The 17,985-nt window shown below is 39.6% G+C and overlaps 1 protein-coding gene and 1 long non-coding RNA gene across 4 annotated transcripts in view; one reads left to right on the forward strand and one right to left on the reverse strand.

Moving 5' to 3' along the window:
- Nucleotides 1-17,985, forward strand: part of LOC126961406 (uncharacterized) — a 52,792-nt gene that overhangs the window by 25,882 nt on the left and 8,925 nt on the right. Inside the window, exons 3-6 of one of the 3 annotated variants that reach the window (XR_007728293.1) lie at nucleotides 5,065-5,276; nucleotides 6,382-6,548; nucleotides 7,563-9,726; nucleotides 16,275-17,965. This is a non-coding gene — a long non-coding RNA (uncharacterized LOC126961406). Of the gene's footprint in view, nucleotides 1-5,064; nucleotides 5,277-6,381; nucleotides 9,727-16,274; nucleotides 17,966-17,985 lie in introns of those variants that run through there. The other 2 variants (XR_007728292.1, XR_007728291.1) reach the window with 2 other exon arrangements.
- LOC126961404 (40S ribosomal protein S25-like) lies at nucleotides 12,513-12,981 on the reverse strand. Its single transcript, XM_050801778.1, has one exon. The coding sequence runs from the start codon at nucleotides 12,897-12,899 to the stop codon at nucleotides 12,522-12,524; it is 378 nt and encodes a 125-aa protein (XP_050657735.1). The 5' UTR covers nucleotides 12,900-12,981; the 3' UTR covers nucleotides 12,513-12,521.

Genomic DNA, 17,985 nt, shown 5'->3' on the forward strand with positions numbered 1-17,985 from the left:
AAAAAAGTCCTTTAAATTTCAGCATTTTTATGGATGAACGCAATAGGCAATAGAAACAAAAATAGCTTTTGTAAAAGTGCAATAAATGAAAGCTGTTCATAATTGGTGTTCTATAAGGAATTACAAATGAAGAATTTGAGAAGTCTCTGGAGTTACACTTTCCACACAGATACAAGGTAGTGACTTATCTGAAACAGAATTATTTGGCACACCTGGCATGGACAAGCATGAACCACAGAAGAGATTCAGCAAAATGTGTAAAATCAGACATAAATTAGTAAGAACATCTAATCAAGCACAAGAGAGCAGTATTACCCAGAATATGTTACTAAAGTACTCACTGTCACCTGAGTGGGCACAGACGGGAGGCATCGACCTGTTAGAGATTTATCAGGATATCATTTCACTGTGAGATGATGACATTGTGCTTAAGTAAACCAATTAGTAAGTCATTCACAGTTGACCTTATGTATTAAATTAGTCATTTGTAACTAGTTCTTTATGTTATCTTTAAAAAAAATCAAGTAAAAAGCACTGTTCAGATATTGTTAGAAAGAGGTTTTATATAGCAATTGCAGGCACAACTTAGTTGCTCGAAATGATGGAAGCTCACAAATGGCAAAAAAAGATGATTTAATAATTTTTTCTTCAAAATGTATAAACAGAAATAAATCACAATTAGATAGGCAAAGAAAAGTTACATTAAAAACCTAAAAGATGGCCCTGGCAAAAATAAAATAAGCACATTTAGGAAATTTAAAAATATGCATTTTAAAACCTAAACTTCCAGAACCCACCTGGTTATGTCAATATTAACAACTTAAATAAGATTAAATTAAAAAGTAATATTTTGGGTTTGGCTGCAACAGAGTATGGGTGTTACCTAGACTGTTCTTCCTCCCTTCACAAAGGTAAACAACTATGAAACAGAACAAAATAGGTGAAGCATTTTTTGGAGGAGGACTGCAATGCTAGCAAAAAAGCAAACACGTGTGGTGAGATCAATGTTTCTCAACTTTCTGCCGTAGGGAATTTTCAGGGATCTGCATGTCACGAGGAGATGGAGCCCAAGGAAAGCACGGCAGTGTTGCTGAGCTGGGGTGGCAGAGATTAAAGTTGAGGGCTGCGAATGCAAACTGGAATTTGCAACGCAGATTAACAAAGACAAGGGCACTATTCAGACAAGAGTCCTCAGAATGCTGGATGGGGAAATGTCAGTGGATCCTTGGCCCAGAGCTAGGTTGTACATATATAGAGCCAGTCTCTTCGAGAGCTCGCAGGAAATACCACAGTGCTTACCAACTCTATTTCTGAGTACAAAGGAAATACATTAGAATTCAATAACTAAAAACATAAAATATGCAAATATTTAGAAATTAAACAACACACTTCCAAATAGCACATAGGTTGAAAAAGAAATCACAAAGGACATTAAAATATTTGAAACAATCATAGTAAAAATACAGCAAATAAAAAAATATTCACAGCTAAGGCAGTGCTAGAGGAAATTTTACAACTTTATAAAAATAAAAGACTAAGAGTGGTTCATGTTTCCACCTTCAAAGGTTGGAAAAAGAAGTGCAAAGTAAACCCAAAGTAAATATAAGGAAGAAAATAATCAATATGAAAAACTACATCAATAAAATAGTATACAAACATTTTAGAAAGTAAGAAAGTCAAAAGCAGAATTTTTAAAAGAACATCAAATATTTTCAGAGCTCATCTTATGCACCACGCTTTCTGCCACGTGTTGATTACACAGATTAAGATATTGCAGTCCATCTGCTCCTGTCCCCAGGTTCACCATATTTGAACTTTCAGTCATGTATTTCACAAAATGATTTCAACATAATGCATCTGAGAGTTCATCTCTCCAGCAGTGCCTGGAACACAGTAGAAGCTCAATAAATGTGTGTTGAATGGATGAATGAGCTTTTTGCTTTAACACATGGGGAAGGCCACAGAGAGGAAGGGACTTTACTTAAGGTCACTGATGTCTTACTTGGTACAGCCTGGATTCTGTCTTCCACACCAGACAACATTCTCTGCCTTAGCCAACTCAGACTGTAGTCTCAACTCTCTTATGCCATTAGAGAGCCTTAATAACTAGTTCGGTGTTTAAATTGCCTGGCAGCCCATCTTGGAAAGGCATTTCATTAGCATTCCTGTTTTTGTAATGCCAGCTTGCCAGCTAAGGAGCCCACTGAGAGATCAGGGGAGAGTGAGTGAGCACACAGACTCACATTGAAACTTGCAGCTCCACTTAGCACAGGGGAGCTGAACTGTATTGACTGTTCATTGCTGGTATGAACCAGCAAAAGCCACCTTTCTCAAGCTCTCCCCCACTAGCATTGCTCCTGTTGCCTGATTGCACCTGGTCAATCAAATTTTCTTGGGGCAGAGCCCAAGTATAATTGAGACAACAGGACCATTTCCTACTAGTGGAGAACTAAGCCTTTGCAATGGGAAATAGAGGGAAAAAGCAACCAATATTGTCATAAGCCAACACAGATTACGAGTAAGACACCCTCAATTTTTAGCAACTCAGATTAGAAGGGAGGCAGAAACAGCTATAGCTACTGGGGAAATGGGAGGATGCCTAGGAAGGAAGTGGTTATAGGGGCTGGCACTTGAAAAGGTATAGCATGTGCCATCTCCAAAAAAAATAAAAATAATAGAAATTACTTATATAGCATGTACTATATGTCAGGAACTATTATAAACACTTTGTAAAATAAATATAAATTATTTAATCTTAACAACAACCATACAACATAAATACTGTAATAGCCCCCACTTTACAGATGGCAAAACTGAGTCAGAGACAGGTTAAGTAAGTCACTTAAATTCACAGAGCTAATAAGTAATAGAATCCCGGCGGTCCGATTCCAAAGTCAATGCTTTTACCAATCCCACAACTCTATACTACATGAAGAATTGATTTTACTATGAACATGGGCTCCTAGTTAGATAGGTAGACCAGCTCTGGAATTCTCCTCCAGAGGTCAAAAACTCACAAAATAACAAGAACTCTGCAGCTCAAGTCTTTTTTTTTTTTTTAATTTATTTATTTATTATTATTATTATACTTTAAGTTCTAGGGTACATGTGCATAATGTGCAGGTTTGTTACATATGTATACTTGTGCCATGTTGGCGTGCTGCACCCATCAACTCGTCAGCACCCATCAACTCGTCATTTTCATCAGGTATAACTCCCAAAGCAATCCCTCCCCACTCCCCACTCCCCATGATAGGCCCCGGTGTGTGATGTTCCCCTTCCCGAGTCCAAGTGATCTCATTGTTCAGTTCCCACCTATGAGTGAGAACATGCGGTGTTTGGTTTTCTGTTCTTGCGATAGTTTGCTGAGAATGATGGTTTCCAGCTGCATCCATGTCCCTAAAAAGGACACAAACTCATCCTTTTTTATGGCTGCATAGTATTCCATGGTGTATATGTGCCACATTTTCTTAATCCAGTCTGTCAAGTCTTACAGACAGCTAAGCAATGATAAGACCAGTTGTGTCTACTCCTTCCTTCTCCATTCATTCACTATGACCAATTAGAGTTTGTACTCTGAAGAAATGGCAAACAGTTTTTTGAAAGTGAATCACAAATTTTGATTTGCCAACCACCATAATCTCGTTTCACACAGAATGGAGGCTATCTGGGATTCAGAGAGGGCAAGCAAATGTTTAGATAGTAGCTGCCTGGGAGTAGACAACACGATCTGTGCCAGCCATGCTACGCTGTCCCTGCTCTTATGGAGATTCCAGTCTAAAAGGAAAGACCAATATTAATTACCGAATCCATTAGCGAATGCTACCTGCAAAGCAAGTGAGGTACTCTGAAGGAAAGGAAGACCGGGACTCACAGCGGAAGGTGAGCTGGCCCTGGGGCAGCAGAAGGGCTTGCCTTGAGAAACGCTTGGGTTGAGAGCTAAAAGATGAAAAGGCTTTATTTCAGGTGGCACAAGAGAGATGAGAAGAGAATTCTAGGCAGAATAAACAGCACTTGCAAAGGCAAGAGAGAACAGGCTCTGAAGCCTCCTGGTATGCCCAGCCCCAAGGCAGGGAGCAGGGTATGGAATGAGTTGAGGCTGGAGTGGGAAGGAGAGGCAGGCCATGCAGCAACTGACAGAGTCATGATCTCTGTGCAAAGAGCACTGGGGAGCCATGGAAGGACATAGGCAGAACAGTGGCATTAAGCAAGAAATACCCAATGCATCCAATAGGTGACTAGACTAATACTCAAACTTAGATCCTTTGCCCTTCTTCCCCCCCCATCTCCAACCTCACTGCATTTTGCCAGCCCAGGAAGTTTAGCCAGTAGAGGTCATCACCAAGCCACACAGATCACAGAACCTCAGGGTTGGCACGGACTTGGCTATCTTGGAGACACATCCACTAGCTAAGCACTCCCATGTCCTCTCTGAATCCCAGCCCATTCCCAGTCTGTGTGAAACTGGACATCTGGACTCAGCATATGCTTAATAGCTGGGTCATCTCTAGCAAATTAAATCACTTCTGTGGGTCTCCCTTTCTACACCTGCACTACGGCAGTGCTAGCGTCAATTGGCTATTAAGATAATGTAGGTCATGTTTTCAGGACCATATCCAATCTTTAGTAGATGCCCAAAGAGTGATGATTTAATCTGAATTCAGCCATTCATCTTGAGCTATATCTTTCTCTCAACTCAGCTGTGACAGTTCCAAGACATCATTCTGCATATCAGACAGAGCTTATCATTAAGTCTAATAGTCCACTAAATAATTATGCATGTTAATTATGCAGCCCATAGCTAACGCAGAAATAAAAAAAAATCATAAACTTACCCACAGTGGAGAAAGGAGGAAGTGAAGAAATCTCATCTTTCTGGTATAATTTTCCATTGTTTTATTCCTTGGAAAATAGCCAGCATAATTTTGCATGGTGTTCAAAAAATGAATGTCACCTCACAAAAAGACAACGAGTTCAATATTTCTGTTGAAAATAAACATTTGAAAACAGTATCTATTTTTATATTTATGTATATTTATTCATCTATTCAATTTATAATTTCAGGCTCATTTCACACTAAGTGTTCTGAATCAAAAAGATGAACAAAATACAGTGCCATTCTTCAAGGACTTCACAGTCTACAGGAAAGGGATATAGTTAAACAAATAACTGCAGAATTGGAAATTGGAGCTGATGTGCTTAGAAGGGTTTTGAACAAGGGGCATGACTGTGACTTCCTCTGCTTTTGCAAACTTCAGGAAAACCTTTACGCACAGGTGAGTTCCACATGAGGCTAATTTGAAGCTTGTGTTCTGATTTTGCCAATTAAGATAAGAAGGAAACATATTGATAGCAAGAAGAATAGCCTGGGCAAGAAAATGAAGGCCCAAGAAGGATGTGTTTTCTCAGTAGCCTGGAAAGGCATCTCCTCTCAACCTCCAGGGAAATCAAAATAGACACTCAGTGATGGGTCCTGAGCATTTTCAGATACAATGAAAGTTCTAAATTACTGGAATTAGATATGTTAAATCAAGACTATCATGACAACCTGACTTCCAGTCTTATTTGCTGAAAGTGCAAAGTAGAAGAAATGACCATTCTGTGTGTGCGGCACCCTTGTGATCTCACAAGGACGATGCTTAATGACATATGGAAACCCGCTGGGTAATTGAATAGTCTGAGGCTAATTGCATCTGACTGTGTTATTCTAATGTGATGGGTTGAGATGTGCAATGGGTAGGAGAAAACAGATTTCTAGAATTGCAATGGGTGACTGTTTGCTCTGACCTTCATTGAATTTGAACATGGGGAACAGGATGCAGTGGGGCACAAGTTGACAGCCAGCACGTGAGGAGTGGGGCAGACTAATTTGTCAGTGTGGCTCACAAAGGTGTCTTGTATTCATTTCAGAACAAATCCAGCAGCTGTGATTCTGCCTTGTCCTCCAAGTAAAGGCTTATCTTCTTCTTCCCAGGCTAAATGCATCTGCAGAGCCCTCCAGCTCAACATCATTATTTATATGGAACTTTTATATAATTCCTTCTAAAAACACAAATATTCTCATTTGCTCCTCACAATTGTGAATGGTTATTATCCCTCATCCAACCTCATTTTGCAGATGAAGAAATCAAACTCCAGAGAAACTGAGTAGCCTACTGGTTACAAAGTGATAGAATCATGACTCATGTCCATGTCATTCTACTTGCAAATGCAGTGTCCTGCTGGACTCTGCTCTCACATTTTAGTTGGGAGAGGCCTGGGAGAACTGTTTGTGCCTTTAGGCAGACACACAGATCCTGAGGTGGCCCAGGCTAATGAGAGCAAATATTAAGAAAATGGAGATGGTTAGACTTAATGACTATTATCATTTTCACTTTACAGTTGAAAATACAGAATCTCAGAGTGAAGCCCTAACTTCCCACAGCAGATGGGGTCTATGAGGAGGAAGAAGTGGATGCATGGACCAGTCCTGTTTTGAAGACAAGTCTCATGGTGCTACTGTGCCTCCATGAGCTCCTGATGCCCAGAAGCTGGTATCCTGTGAGTGGGTAGGCTAATGATTATACCAACTAACCCTGCAGGGATTTGCACTGATGTTGAGGCCCATTCACACATTAGTACAGCTCCATAGGTTGTAGGACATTTTCCAGGCTGGAGCAAATAAGTTATTGCTTTCAGTAAATCCCCTCCCTCCTTCCTCTCCTTTTATCTCAGATTTGCAATGATGGAGTGGGTTAAGTTTTAAGACTATTATCTGTCTGTTTATAATATTCTCTGGGTGACCACATCTGCAGAAACCTCTTGCAATATTCAAGTCCAAATCCAACACAACTCTATCACCAATCTATAAGCTCCATTTACCTCCATATCCCTAGTGAGTACATCATAACATCAGAGATATACAAAAAATTACTTACAGAAATAATATGGAATTATTTTATGAAGTCCAAATAATATATATTGGGTTTATTGCATGGTGTTATGTTTACAAGCAATTACTTGACTCGCAAAATCTGCTTGATATGAAGTGTGTTGTAATGGTTTTCTGCCGCTACTCCTCTGAAGTCTTGAGTGTTTCCACCCTCCAGGGGGAAACAGCTAATATCTATCTGCCTGTTCTAAAATATTGTGTGCAAGTACATACACACATAATCCCCTTGCATCTTCTGAGATTTAGCAAATGATTAAATGCTGAACAATTTAGCAATCTATTGAGTGACTTTTCATTTGCTATCAAAGTAGGCAGATGTATGGTCCTAGGGAATGTGCATGGACTTTAGTGGTATATCATGGTACCTACAATCTCTGGCATGTTAGGTAAGTTACTTAACTCTGAGGTTCTATATTTTGAACTGTGAAGTGAAAATGATAATAGTCATTGAGTTTCAAGGAAAGAAATTACAATGAAGTCATGAGGGGTCAGGTTTCCTGAGTTCCAATGCTTCTTTCACCACTGTAGTGGATGCTGTGGTGCTGCACTCAGATTCCAGAACTGAGAAACTCATGCCCACGGCTGCTGGAATTATGGGTTGTTGATATCTCACAGCCATGTTTCTTCTCAGGAAATGTCCTCTCTTGGCCAAAGAGAGATCCTCTGTCTAATGCTACACCCTTCTCCTGGGGACAGTCTGCAAGGCTTCAAAGTCTTGGCATTCCTTCTTCAATTCGGCCCTGAAGGGTTATTCCAACTCCAGAAATGCCTGGGAAGTCACCTGCAACCAGTATGACCCAATCCTGCTTCTCTGACCCCCTGACATATGCTGCTCCAGAAAACACCCCCAATAAACTTTACACAAATATATTTCCAATTCAGAGTCGGCTTCCTGGAGTCTTGGTAGTTCCATGAAATTTACTGCTTATTGTGTATAGAGGTCACATAGATAATTACACATGGTAGAATTGGAATTGAAATTCTGATAAGAACCCTGTGATTTCAAGTCCAGGTCTCCTATTGGCCTCCATTGTTCTATTTCATTCTGAAATAGATTGGAGGAACTCACAACACAATAGATCCCATATTTCAGCTAGTTAATAATCAACATATTCTGGTCTTAGTGGCCATTATTTTTAAGAAGTTGTATACACCATTATAATTAGTGTGATTTAGTCAGGTTTTTCTACTACAGTGGGGCAGTCTGGAACTCAGTCAGATATACTTGACTTCCTCAAGTCTTTATGAGATTCATTTTTATATTTTTAAAATTACATTTTGAACTGACACAGAGTGCAATGTTGAAGAGGTGATCCTATAAACAAGCAAAGGTCACTGCCATTTATTCCTTCATTCATGCTGTTTTTATCCATCCAACCAGCCACCATATATTGTGTGCTTCCCATGTACCATGACACATTCTGAGAACTTTCCACACATGCTCTCCTTTCATCTTCACATCAACAACATGAATCTTAAGCTGTGCTGAATTTTGTCCAAAATGACTCAGATAGGAAAAGGCAGAATAAGGAATACATTCCAGTTGTCTCCAAATTCCATGCTTTTCTAAGTGTCACATTATATTGTCCTTCCCACTGGCACACAGCTTAAATAAAAGTCAAACTATGAGAAGCAATAGAAAGTAATATCAGAGTAGAGGTGAGAAGATGCACTTACATAAATGATCATTCAAGACTTCCTGGAGAAGGCACTAGTTGGCCTTTGGAGTGACCTAGACTCACTTCCAAGTAGAAAGCTCAGTAATTTTGCTTGAGAGAGAGCGCGGAAAGGGCCCAGGCTTCAGTGTGTGGCTGACTTGAATTTGAGCTCTATCTTTATCTATTACTACCTATGTGGCTCTGGACATCTTACTTAACCTCTCTGAATCTTCATCTTGTCATTGTGAGAGACCTCATTGACTTGTTGTAAAGATTAAAGAAATCATGAAACACAACTAGTCCAATAACTGATACTATAGTATTTAACAAGTGATGTGTGATTTGAGTTAATTCAAGTCTCTAGGTTATAGCAAGAAAATGGCAAAAAAAATAATTAATCAGCTTCTCCAGTTTGTGCCTTTGAGAAGGGTAAGCCAAAGGAGGACTTTGTTCTCATATCTCATGTTACATCATTTGTCATAAAAATTACACATTCACACAAGCGCGCACGCGCGCACACACACACACACAGGCACAAACACTCAGACATGAGCCACAATCCACAATGGAGGAGAGCTTAGAGTGCTTAGACACCATAATAAACTTTCACATAAAGTAGAGCAGTAGTGTTCTTAATTAAAATCTCTAAAGAACTCTTGTTGTTGACAATATCACCACCCAAAGCCATATTTACCTTGTTAATTATTCAAGTTGCAGTGAATAAGAAACAATGCCCAGGCTTCCCATAAAATTTCCAAAAATTAAACCAGGGAAATGGGCAATAAATGTCATTTGAAATGGAACTGATGCCAGTTAATTACAAGACAACTGTAAAATAATAGGGCATGAGGTGCTCCAACAATACCTAATTAGTAACTATATGGGTATTTCCTTGGAAAAAATGGCAATTACATGGTGCAAACACTTAGCAGTCATCATCAAAGGCCCTTAACCGATATTAGCTAATTAATCTTCCTTACAACACTCCGGCAGGAGGCAGCACAAGTCCTCATTGAAAGAGGTAGAAGGGAAGGCCAAAAGGTGAAATGGAAAATCCTCTTCTGCTCAGCATCTCCAAAGAACCATTTGACACTCGCAGCCTAGAAGCACTCAAGAGAGATTCCTAGGCCAAGAGAGGTAGATTGTTTTCTTTTTTTTTTTTTTTTAAATTTATTTATTATGATTATACTTTAAGTTGTAGGGTACATGTGCATAACGTGCAGGTTTGTTACATATGTATACTTGTGCCATGTTGGTGTGCTGCACCCATCAACTCATCATTTACATCAGGTATAACTCCCAATGCAATCCCTCCCCCCTCCCCCCTCCCCATGATAGGCCCCGGTGTGTGATGTTCCCCTTCCTGAGTCCAAGTGATCTCATTGTTCAGTTTCCACCTATGAGTGAGAACATGCGGTGTTTGGTTTTCTGTTCTTGTGATAGTTTGCTAAGAATGATGGTTTCCAGCTGCATGATTGTTTTCTTGATGAGTGACTTGCCCAGGTGATGCCTAAGGTTAATGTGGTGAACGCCAAACTTCCTCCTGATTTTCTGCCATGGCTCACATCCTGGCTGTCCTCCAGAACTCCCTGCACCAAATTGCTGTTGCAGGCACACATGCACTCTTGCACTTATCAGCCCTTTTCTCTTTTTCTCAGCAAGAAGGCTTTTGACCTCAAATATATAAAACCAATGGGGGAAGAGTGAAGCTATGCCTCTTTCCACAAAGCCAAGCTCGTTATATTATAACGTGATCCACAGCCTTTGATTTCAACTTAATGTATGAGATCAGGAATCATTTCAGAAGTATGATTGATTTTGATTAGATGAAGGTATTTTAAAAGGAGTGAATTACCTCTTATGTGACTTAATTTAATCCACATTAAACATCTGTGACAAAATCTCATTTGGGTCTAATTTTGTATTCTTTTACCTAAAGAGGGTCCAAAATTTGTATAAGCTCCAGACCCAAGACAATCTAAGTCTGCCCATCTATCTGGTTGAGTTCTTCCAGCTCTGAGTCAGGGGCCATATTTTGTGGGATTCTGAGGCTTCAATGCCCTTTTGAGGTAGACTTAGTTTCATAAAGCAAAGTTAGGCTACATCACAAAATGAGGCTTGCACGAGTTTTTCTCCACCTAATTCCATTTGTCTTATAATACACCTGATTCTTCCCATTTAAAAAGTTACAAGTTTTAATTAGAAAATGGATAAGAAGGAAGGGGTATAATTACTCCTGCTACTCCATTTTATAGATGGTGAAACTAGGCTATGCAGAGGTTAAGTGACCTCCAAATATGGGACTTTATTAGCTATTCCTATAGCTAATGCAATAGTGAGCCTCGCCCGAACCCATCTCCATTTGATCCTAATTTTTCAGTTCTTTGTGAGTTTCCTTGTCACCTCTAACCTGCCTCTGAACTCATAGCTAATTGATACCCAGAAGGCATGCATAAAGAGCATTTGGAATGGTCCTATCCTAACAGAGTGTTGGATGAGCCGAGATCCAGTGACAGGTCAAATCCAAATATAATTTTCTTAAAGTAACACACACACTTCACAGAAGAGGAGTCATGATTTGTTCCTTCGGTATCCCCCAAAATGTTCTTGCTCCTTCAGTGTCTTGTTCTTCTTCTATTTTGGGGGATACTTGTTCCTTCAGTACCCCTAAAAATGGAAGAAGATCATATAACATTTGGAGGATAAGTTTGACAGTCTGATAAGCCCAAATCCAAAAATCCTGGACTCTATTTGTTATCTGTAAAATGGGCACAATAATAGCACCTACCTTGTGAGGCTAATGTGAGGAATAAATGGACAAATGCTTAGGACCTGGCATATAGAAAGCATGCAATAATTGTTAGCTATATTTTTAAAATATTTTACCCTATTAAGGATCACTCCTTTACTGAGACTATACTGTAATAATGAACTGTGTTGGCTTTGGAGTCACACAATCTAAATTTAAATCTTGTATCATCGAGTCACTCTCTGTGTAACCATGGGGGAGCTACTTGGTCTCGGCATGCCTCAGTTTCCTTATTAGTAAAAAGGGTGTAGTGAGAGCATCTACTTGATCTTTTTAAGAGGGTTGGTCATAGGGATTGAATGAGATAGTGTATGAAATCCTGGCACCTAGCCAATAACAAGAATTTGATAAATGTTAGCTATCAATATATTTTGAGTAGGCATACCTTACACCCAGAGGGGACTCGGTCCAAGTTTGAGCAATAGAATTAACCAAATTAATTTGACATTCACTCAACAAACATTTGTTGTATACCTACTCTATAGTAGGCAGTGTCCTATGGGCTAGGGATTCAGAGAAAAATAAATACATAGTCTCTGCCCTCAGCTGAGATAACAGTGTCTTCTGGCACAGACAATTCAATCAGAATTATAGATACCTGTGGAGAACTATTCTTTTTAGTGCATCCAGGAATGTTGAATAAATAGTGTTCTGTAGTTTCACAAAATTTCAAGAAAATACATTTTATCCAAATTCCTACATTAGAGTTTATTTAATCTCAATTCTTACTAATAAGGACGAATGATGAATGAATGATGGCTCCTCCTCTTGAAGTGAAAACCTGTCCCTAAACATCTCTACAGACTGGACTTATTGTAAAGCAGCTATTTCCACTGTTCAGTAGTTCTAAAGTCCCCCCAGCTATTGATTATACTGAAACCTGGTCCCCTCAACATATCCACCCTTGATGACTTTCCTTCCTCTAGTGCTGGGTGAAGAGAGTCTAACCCTTCTTCTACCTAATGGGCCTTTCTCATATGTCCACTCCCACTTCTGAGTCATCATTTCTTTAAGCTAAACTTCCAGATGCACCATGATAAAAGTCTAATAGACATAAGCATCTCTTCTTTTTTTTTATTTAATAAAGTTTTATTTTTCCAAATCTACAGTTGGTTGGACCTATTCATTCATCTTCACCAGCAACTGGAGCATCTCCGCCCTTGGTATTTCTGGTGTAAATTACTTGAGCTCTGTGCTTTGAAACCAGTTTGATAAGTCCTTTACTAAGGAGCTCCTGAAGGGCTGCCCTGGCCAGGAAGCCTCGAATCTTCAGTCTCTCAGAGACCACAGTTGGGGTTATAAGTTTATAGTTGGAAACTTCCTTACAGAATTTGTCATAGGTAGCTTTGTCAAACAAGGCTAAGTTATTGAACTTGTCTCGAACTTTGCCTTTAGACCACTTCTTCTTTTTGGCCTTGCCCTCAGATTTGTTCACTGGGTCTTTGTCTTTCTTGGCCGACTTTCCAGTGTCCTTCTTCTTCTTGTCGTCCTTGGGCGGCATTGCAAAGCTCCGAGAGCAGCAGCGGACACTGCAGCCTTGCTAAGATGTCAGCATCTCTTCTTAAAGGTGAGCTTCCAAATGGCAGGAGTGACAACTAGGGCCAAGCTGTGGGTACTTGGCACCCACAGCTCTTAGTTTCAGAACCTCCTCCTCCCCAGGCTTCATATCAGCCTTTGCCATGCTTGTTAATTTGGACCAAATCTACCAGAGTCCCCTCTCCTAAGTCCTAACTGTTGGACTAGGCAGGGATCGGTCTCAGCCCCTGGATAAAAGACTGCTATCACATCTGTCTTTGAGGCCTTCAAAGAGTTGCTAACTAGAAAAATGACTAACACAAGGATTTCAGGGCCCAAAACAGGGACAGTGGGAGTCCTCAAAGTATTCCCTGTTGGCATAAGGCCAAGGCCATTCTCTTCTAATTCATGGGTCCAAAAATTACTCAGTTGGCTCCCAAATTACTGGGTCTGCTGACTCTTGCGACTGAAGGGCTTTCCTGCTGAATTTTGACGTTCTTAACATAGTGTTCTTGAACACTTCTGAAAACAGGGGGTTTGTGAAGCAACTGCTTCTACTGCTCAATTCTAATGTTCTTCCATATCAAGATAAGCTGGAATTTTCCCCCTTGTCACTTCCACCTCTGGTCATTTTCCTTCTCTCTGGAACTGGACAGAACAAGCGTAACCCCCTTTTGCACAAATAGATGTTTGCATATTTGACTTTATTGTGCTTGCATTTGCATTTCTGGGTCTCTGCTGCTTTAGGTTAAAACTTCACAGCTTCTCAATTGTTCTTTAAAATGATGTTCACATTTATCATATGAATGTTTTCTGCTGGATATATTCCAATTGATTCATGCTTCTCTTAGGCTATGGCACCTAAATCTGACAGTCCTAATAAAGCTGAGCATTTAGGGAAAGGACAGACAATTCCACAGTGCCATGGTGGGATATTTAGTAAGAGTCTTCTGTCTAATAGAGAGGCCATGGATCATCTGGAAGTCAACCACTGAGTGGATTCTCTGCTATTGTGGGAATATAAAACTTACAAGCTACCCGGGAATATCTTCCTATGCTTATTGACCCTAAAGGATGCCCATATCATTTTGGTTCTCCACACAAGGAAGATATTCACCCACGCTTGACTCCCTCACGAGTCAACTCTCCAAATCTGCCATAAGGTTAATTCTTAAAACATGTTCATGATCAACTATCTCATGTGCCAGTCCTAATCCAGATGGCATTTGGCTTCACACTCTATTAGCTGAAAGAATGGAGATCTCTGAAAAATAAGACTCGTATGCCTTCTTTACATACATTTGGACTAATTTTCACTCCCCTCATTAAAGCTCTCTGTGATTGACAGCAGTTGATGACAACCAGATCTGCTGATAGAACTAAATGTTTTCAGTTTTTTCTTCACAGAAATAGACATCCAGAGCAATTTTAGAGCTCACCATTTTGGTGAAAGTTAGAAGGAGAGCATATAGAAAGAATATATACATTAAGACTGGAGCAGAAAAGGCCTTTGATTAGGTGGAGGAAGTATCTCAGGAAATGTGTAGACAGAAATGATCTCTACTCACTCTCTCAGAGATAAAATCTCCAAGACAAATGCACAAATATACCGTAAGACAAATACCTTCACTTATGCATTCAAAATCTACCACTCTTTTCTGAGCCCCACGCCTAGCATAAATGAGGCAGTAAGCACTGATCGTAGAGTTCCCTAGGCTTGGATATGATGACTTATTCTGCTTCATATTGGCAAAGCGTGTTAGTCTCCTCTCTGAACTTCAGATAATGATAGCTAGCTGCTTGCAAATCTCAAGAATTATTGGGTTATATAGCTTAAGTTATATAAGTTGGTTAAAATGTTTTGTGTTACTGTGAAATGTTATAGAAAGGTAAAAGATGAATAATGCCACATTCTGCCTCATCTGATACTAAGTTGTACACACTGTCCACTAGAATATAAATGCTAGGCAGCTGGAATTGCTCTCATCTCTGCCGTTTCAGTATCTAGCATAGTACCTGTCATGTTCTAGGAGCTTGATAAATGTTTGCTGAATTGACTTCCATTAAATTGAATTACTAACTTGCAAGGTCTTTGGGGGCAATTGTGGAATCTCATTTTACATCATCACCATTTCCTTGCTCAAAGCTGACATGAGGAAGTATGCAATAAATGGTGAGTGAATGAATGAATGGACGGAGAGGAACTGAAAAGATGATTCTCAACCTCGAATGCCCTTTAGAATCACTTACAGTGCTTTCAAAAATTAATCTCTGGGCCCTTATCCCAGAGAGTGATTTAAAAGTTCCCCAAAATATTCTAATGTAAAGTCGAGGTTGAGAATCAATGACTTTGAATGACAGGAAAATATAAGGAAGAGTCCACTCCCTCCTTTTTTTTTTTTTTTTCTCACCAATGTAGGTTTTACATTCTTAAGTGAAATAAAGCATTCTGAAAGCTTTTTTTTTTTTTTTCTGAATAAAGTACTCTAAAATGGAAGAGTGATGTTGCTACTGCTTTTTAGAAAATACTGTTAAAAATTGGTTTTCTAGACTTCTAGAGGCTGGTGGACCTCGCAGTAGCTATCACTGGGCAGACACTTGACCCTATTATCTCAGTATAACTGAGCTATGAAGCCCAGTTCAACCGCCAAGGCCAGGACCCAGTAATTCCGCTGGCCTAATGTTCTGAGACGCTGCCACCTTGTGGGCACTCTGGAGCGACACTTACACCAGCTTCCTTAAAACAGGTATATATATATATCTCAGATGGCCTTAGGTTTTCCTTGTTATGTATATTCTGATATTTCTGGAAAATAAATATTTATAAGGAAAAGAGAATTCTGGATGCTCCATGAAGACGATGCTACAGATACAGACATGAACAGTGGGTATGGTGTGGAGTTTACCTGAGCAGGATTGATTTATCTCTGTTGAATAGCAAGTGGCAGAGGCCATGAGAGGACAAGGTACTCAGGGACAAAGAATTGGTTATGTCAAATCCACTTATAATGGAAGCCATCATCCTCAGCAAACTAACATAGGAACAGAAAACCAAACACCACATGTTCTCACGCATAATTGGGAGCTGAACATTGAGAACACATGGACATAGGGAGGGGAACAACACACACCAGGGCCTCCCAGGGAGGTTGGGGGAGGAAGCACATCAGGAAAAATAGCTAATGCATGTGGGGATTAATACCTAGGTGATGGGTTGATAGGTGTAACATGCACATTCTGCATATGTACCCCAGAACTTCAAATAAAATATATATTTTAAAAATCCACTTGTAAGTCTTTACTTCCATGAGAAAAAAATATATATAAAAACAGTAATACAGCTTTCCTTCCCATTTTTTAGGTGGACAACTGGAGGGCCCAGGAATTAATTGTCTTAGTCAAAGCCACAAGGCAAGCTGCTAGATAAACTCAATTTGAAAACCAACGTTTTAAATCAGTATCTTCAGAAAATGAAATTCCTTTCCATCCTAAAAGAAAAATTCAGGAACAAATATCAAATTTCAAGACTGGACTTATATGTGTGTATATGGGAAACAAAATACCCACATACATATATTATACAAGCATACACTTTTTTTTTTTTTTTTTTTTTTTTTTTTTTTTTTTTTTTTTTTTTTTTTTTAGGCAGAGTTTCACTCTTGCTGCCAGCTAGAGCGCAATGGCGCGATTTCGGCTCACTGCAACCTATACCTCCTGGGTTCAAGCAATTCTCCTGCCTCAGCCTCTTGAGTAGCTGGAATTACAGGCATGTGCCACCACGCCTGGCTAATTTTGTGTTTTTAGTAGAGACGGGGTTTCTCCATGTTGGTCAGACTGGTCTCGAACTCCCAACCTCAGGTGATCTGCCCACCTCGGCCTCCTAAAGTGCTGGGATTACAGGCATAAGCCACCGCACCCAGCTGCATATACATTTTTTTAACTTCGTAATGAGGATGAATTGGCTGATAGAAATTTTTACTTCATGAAAAATTGGACTTTGTGATACCATTAAAGAAATACATTTTCTTCAAAGACACAAACTAATTCAGACAAATATCTTAATTTCCAAGTCTTGTCAGGTCGGCTATAATGAATAGATTAGACTCACTGGTAAAGGCACCTGGAATCTAAATATCAGGTATGAATGTATGAATCACATTCTTCACATACGTCTGCTTTTTCAACTGGATTAAATGTGTGTTAAGTTGAAATATGTGTAACTGGGGCCAGAGAGACCTGGTTTTGTGTGCCAACTCTACCACTATATGCTGTGAAGTCTTGCAGAATTTACGTAAACTCCCTACACTTCAATTACCTTATCTACAAGGAAGGCTAATAATGAAAACTCACTAATAATTTTTATTGCTGTAAAAAATGTGCCCAGACAGAAGTTCTAAAACAGCACCAAAATATTAATTTAATGAGTGGAGATTAGTTTTCTTTATCAACACTACAATTTTCTTTAAATGTTCAGCTAATTGATCAAATTGCTCATCAGTGAGTGATCAGTGGAGCAGAAATTATTTTGGTACCACACCACTCTAGATGTGAAGGATTTTATGAAGGTACAAAAAATCAGACTGTTCAGACCATTAGAAAAAAGCATTAAAAAGGATCTTTTAGGCAGCTAAGAGGAGTTGGCAACATTGCGGAATGGACCAGTGCAGTCATCGTGGTAAGTTAAATGGTACATTTGGACACCACTTTAGGGTGTAATTGATTGGACTACAGCTTTAGACAACAGCCCTGTACTCAGCTCTCAAGAAGGCTCTGACCTTTGATTCTTACTTGACGGAGCGATGAGCCAGCTAGGGTCTAGAAAGCCAAATCTTGATGGAACGGAGCTGGTCTTCAATGATACAGGTCATGTACTCAAATATCAATGTTCAAGCGAAGGCCAGGGTAGAAGGATCACTTGAGGCCAGGAGTCAAGACTGGCCTGAGCAGTATAGTGAGACCTTATCCACAGACACACACACACACACACAAATACTGTTAAAGGATTGACTTCAGAAGCAGAGATACAAAAATTTCTCCCCGCAAAAAATCTCCAAGCCAGACACCAAACATGA

Source organism: Macaca thibetana, chromosome 8 (genome assembly GCF_024542745.1).
Source record: "Macaca thibetana thibetana isolate TM-01 chromosome 8, ASM2454274v1, whole genome shotgun sequence".
Lineage (NCBI taxonomy): Eukaryota > Metazoa > Chordata > Mammalia > Primates > Cercopithecidae > Macaca > Macaca thibetana.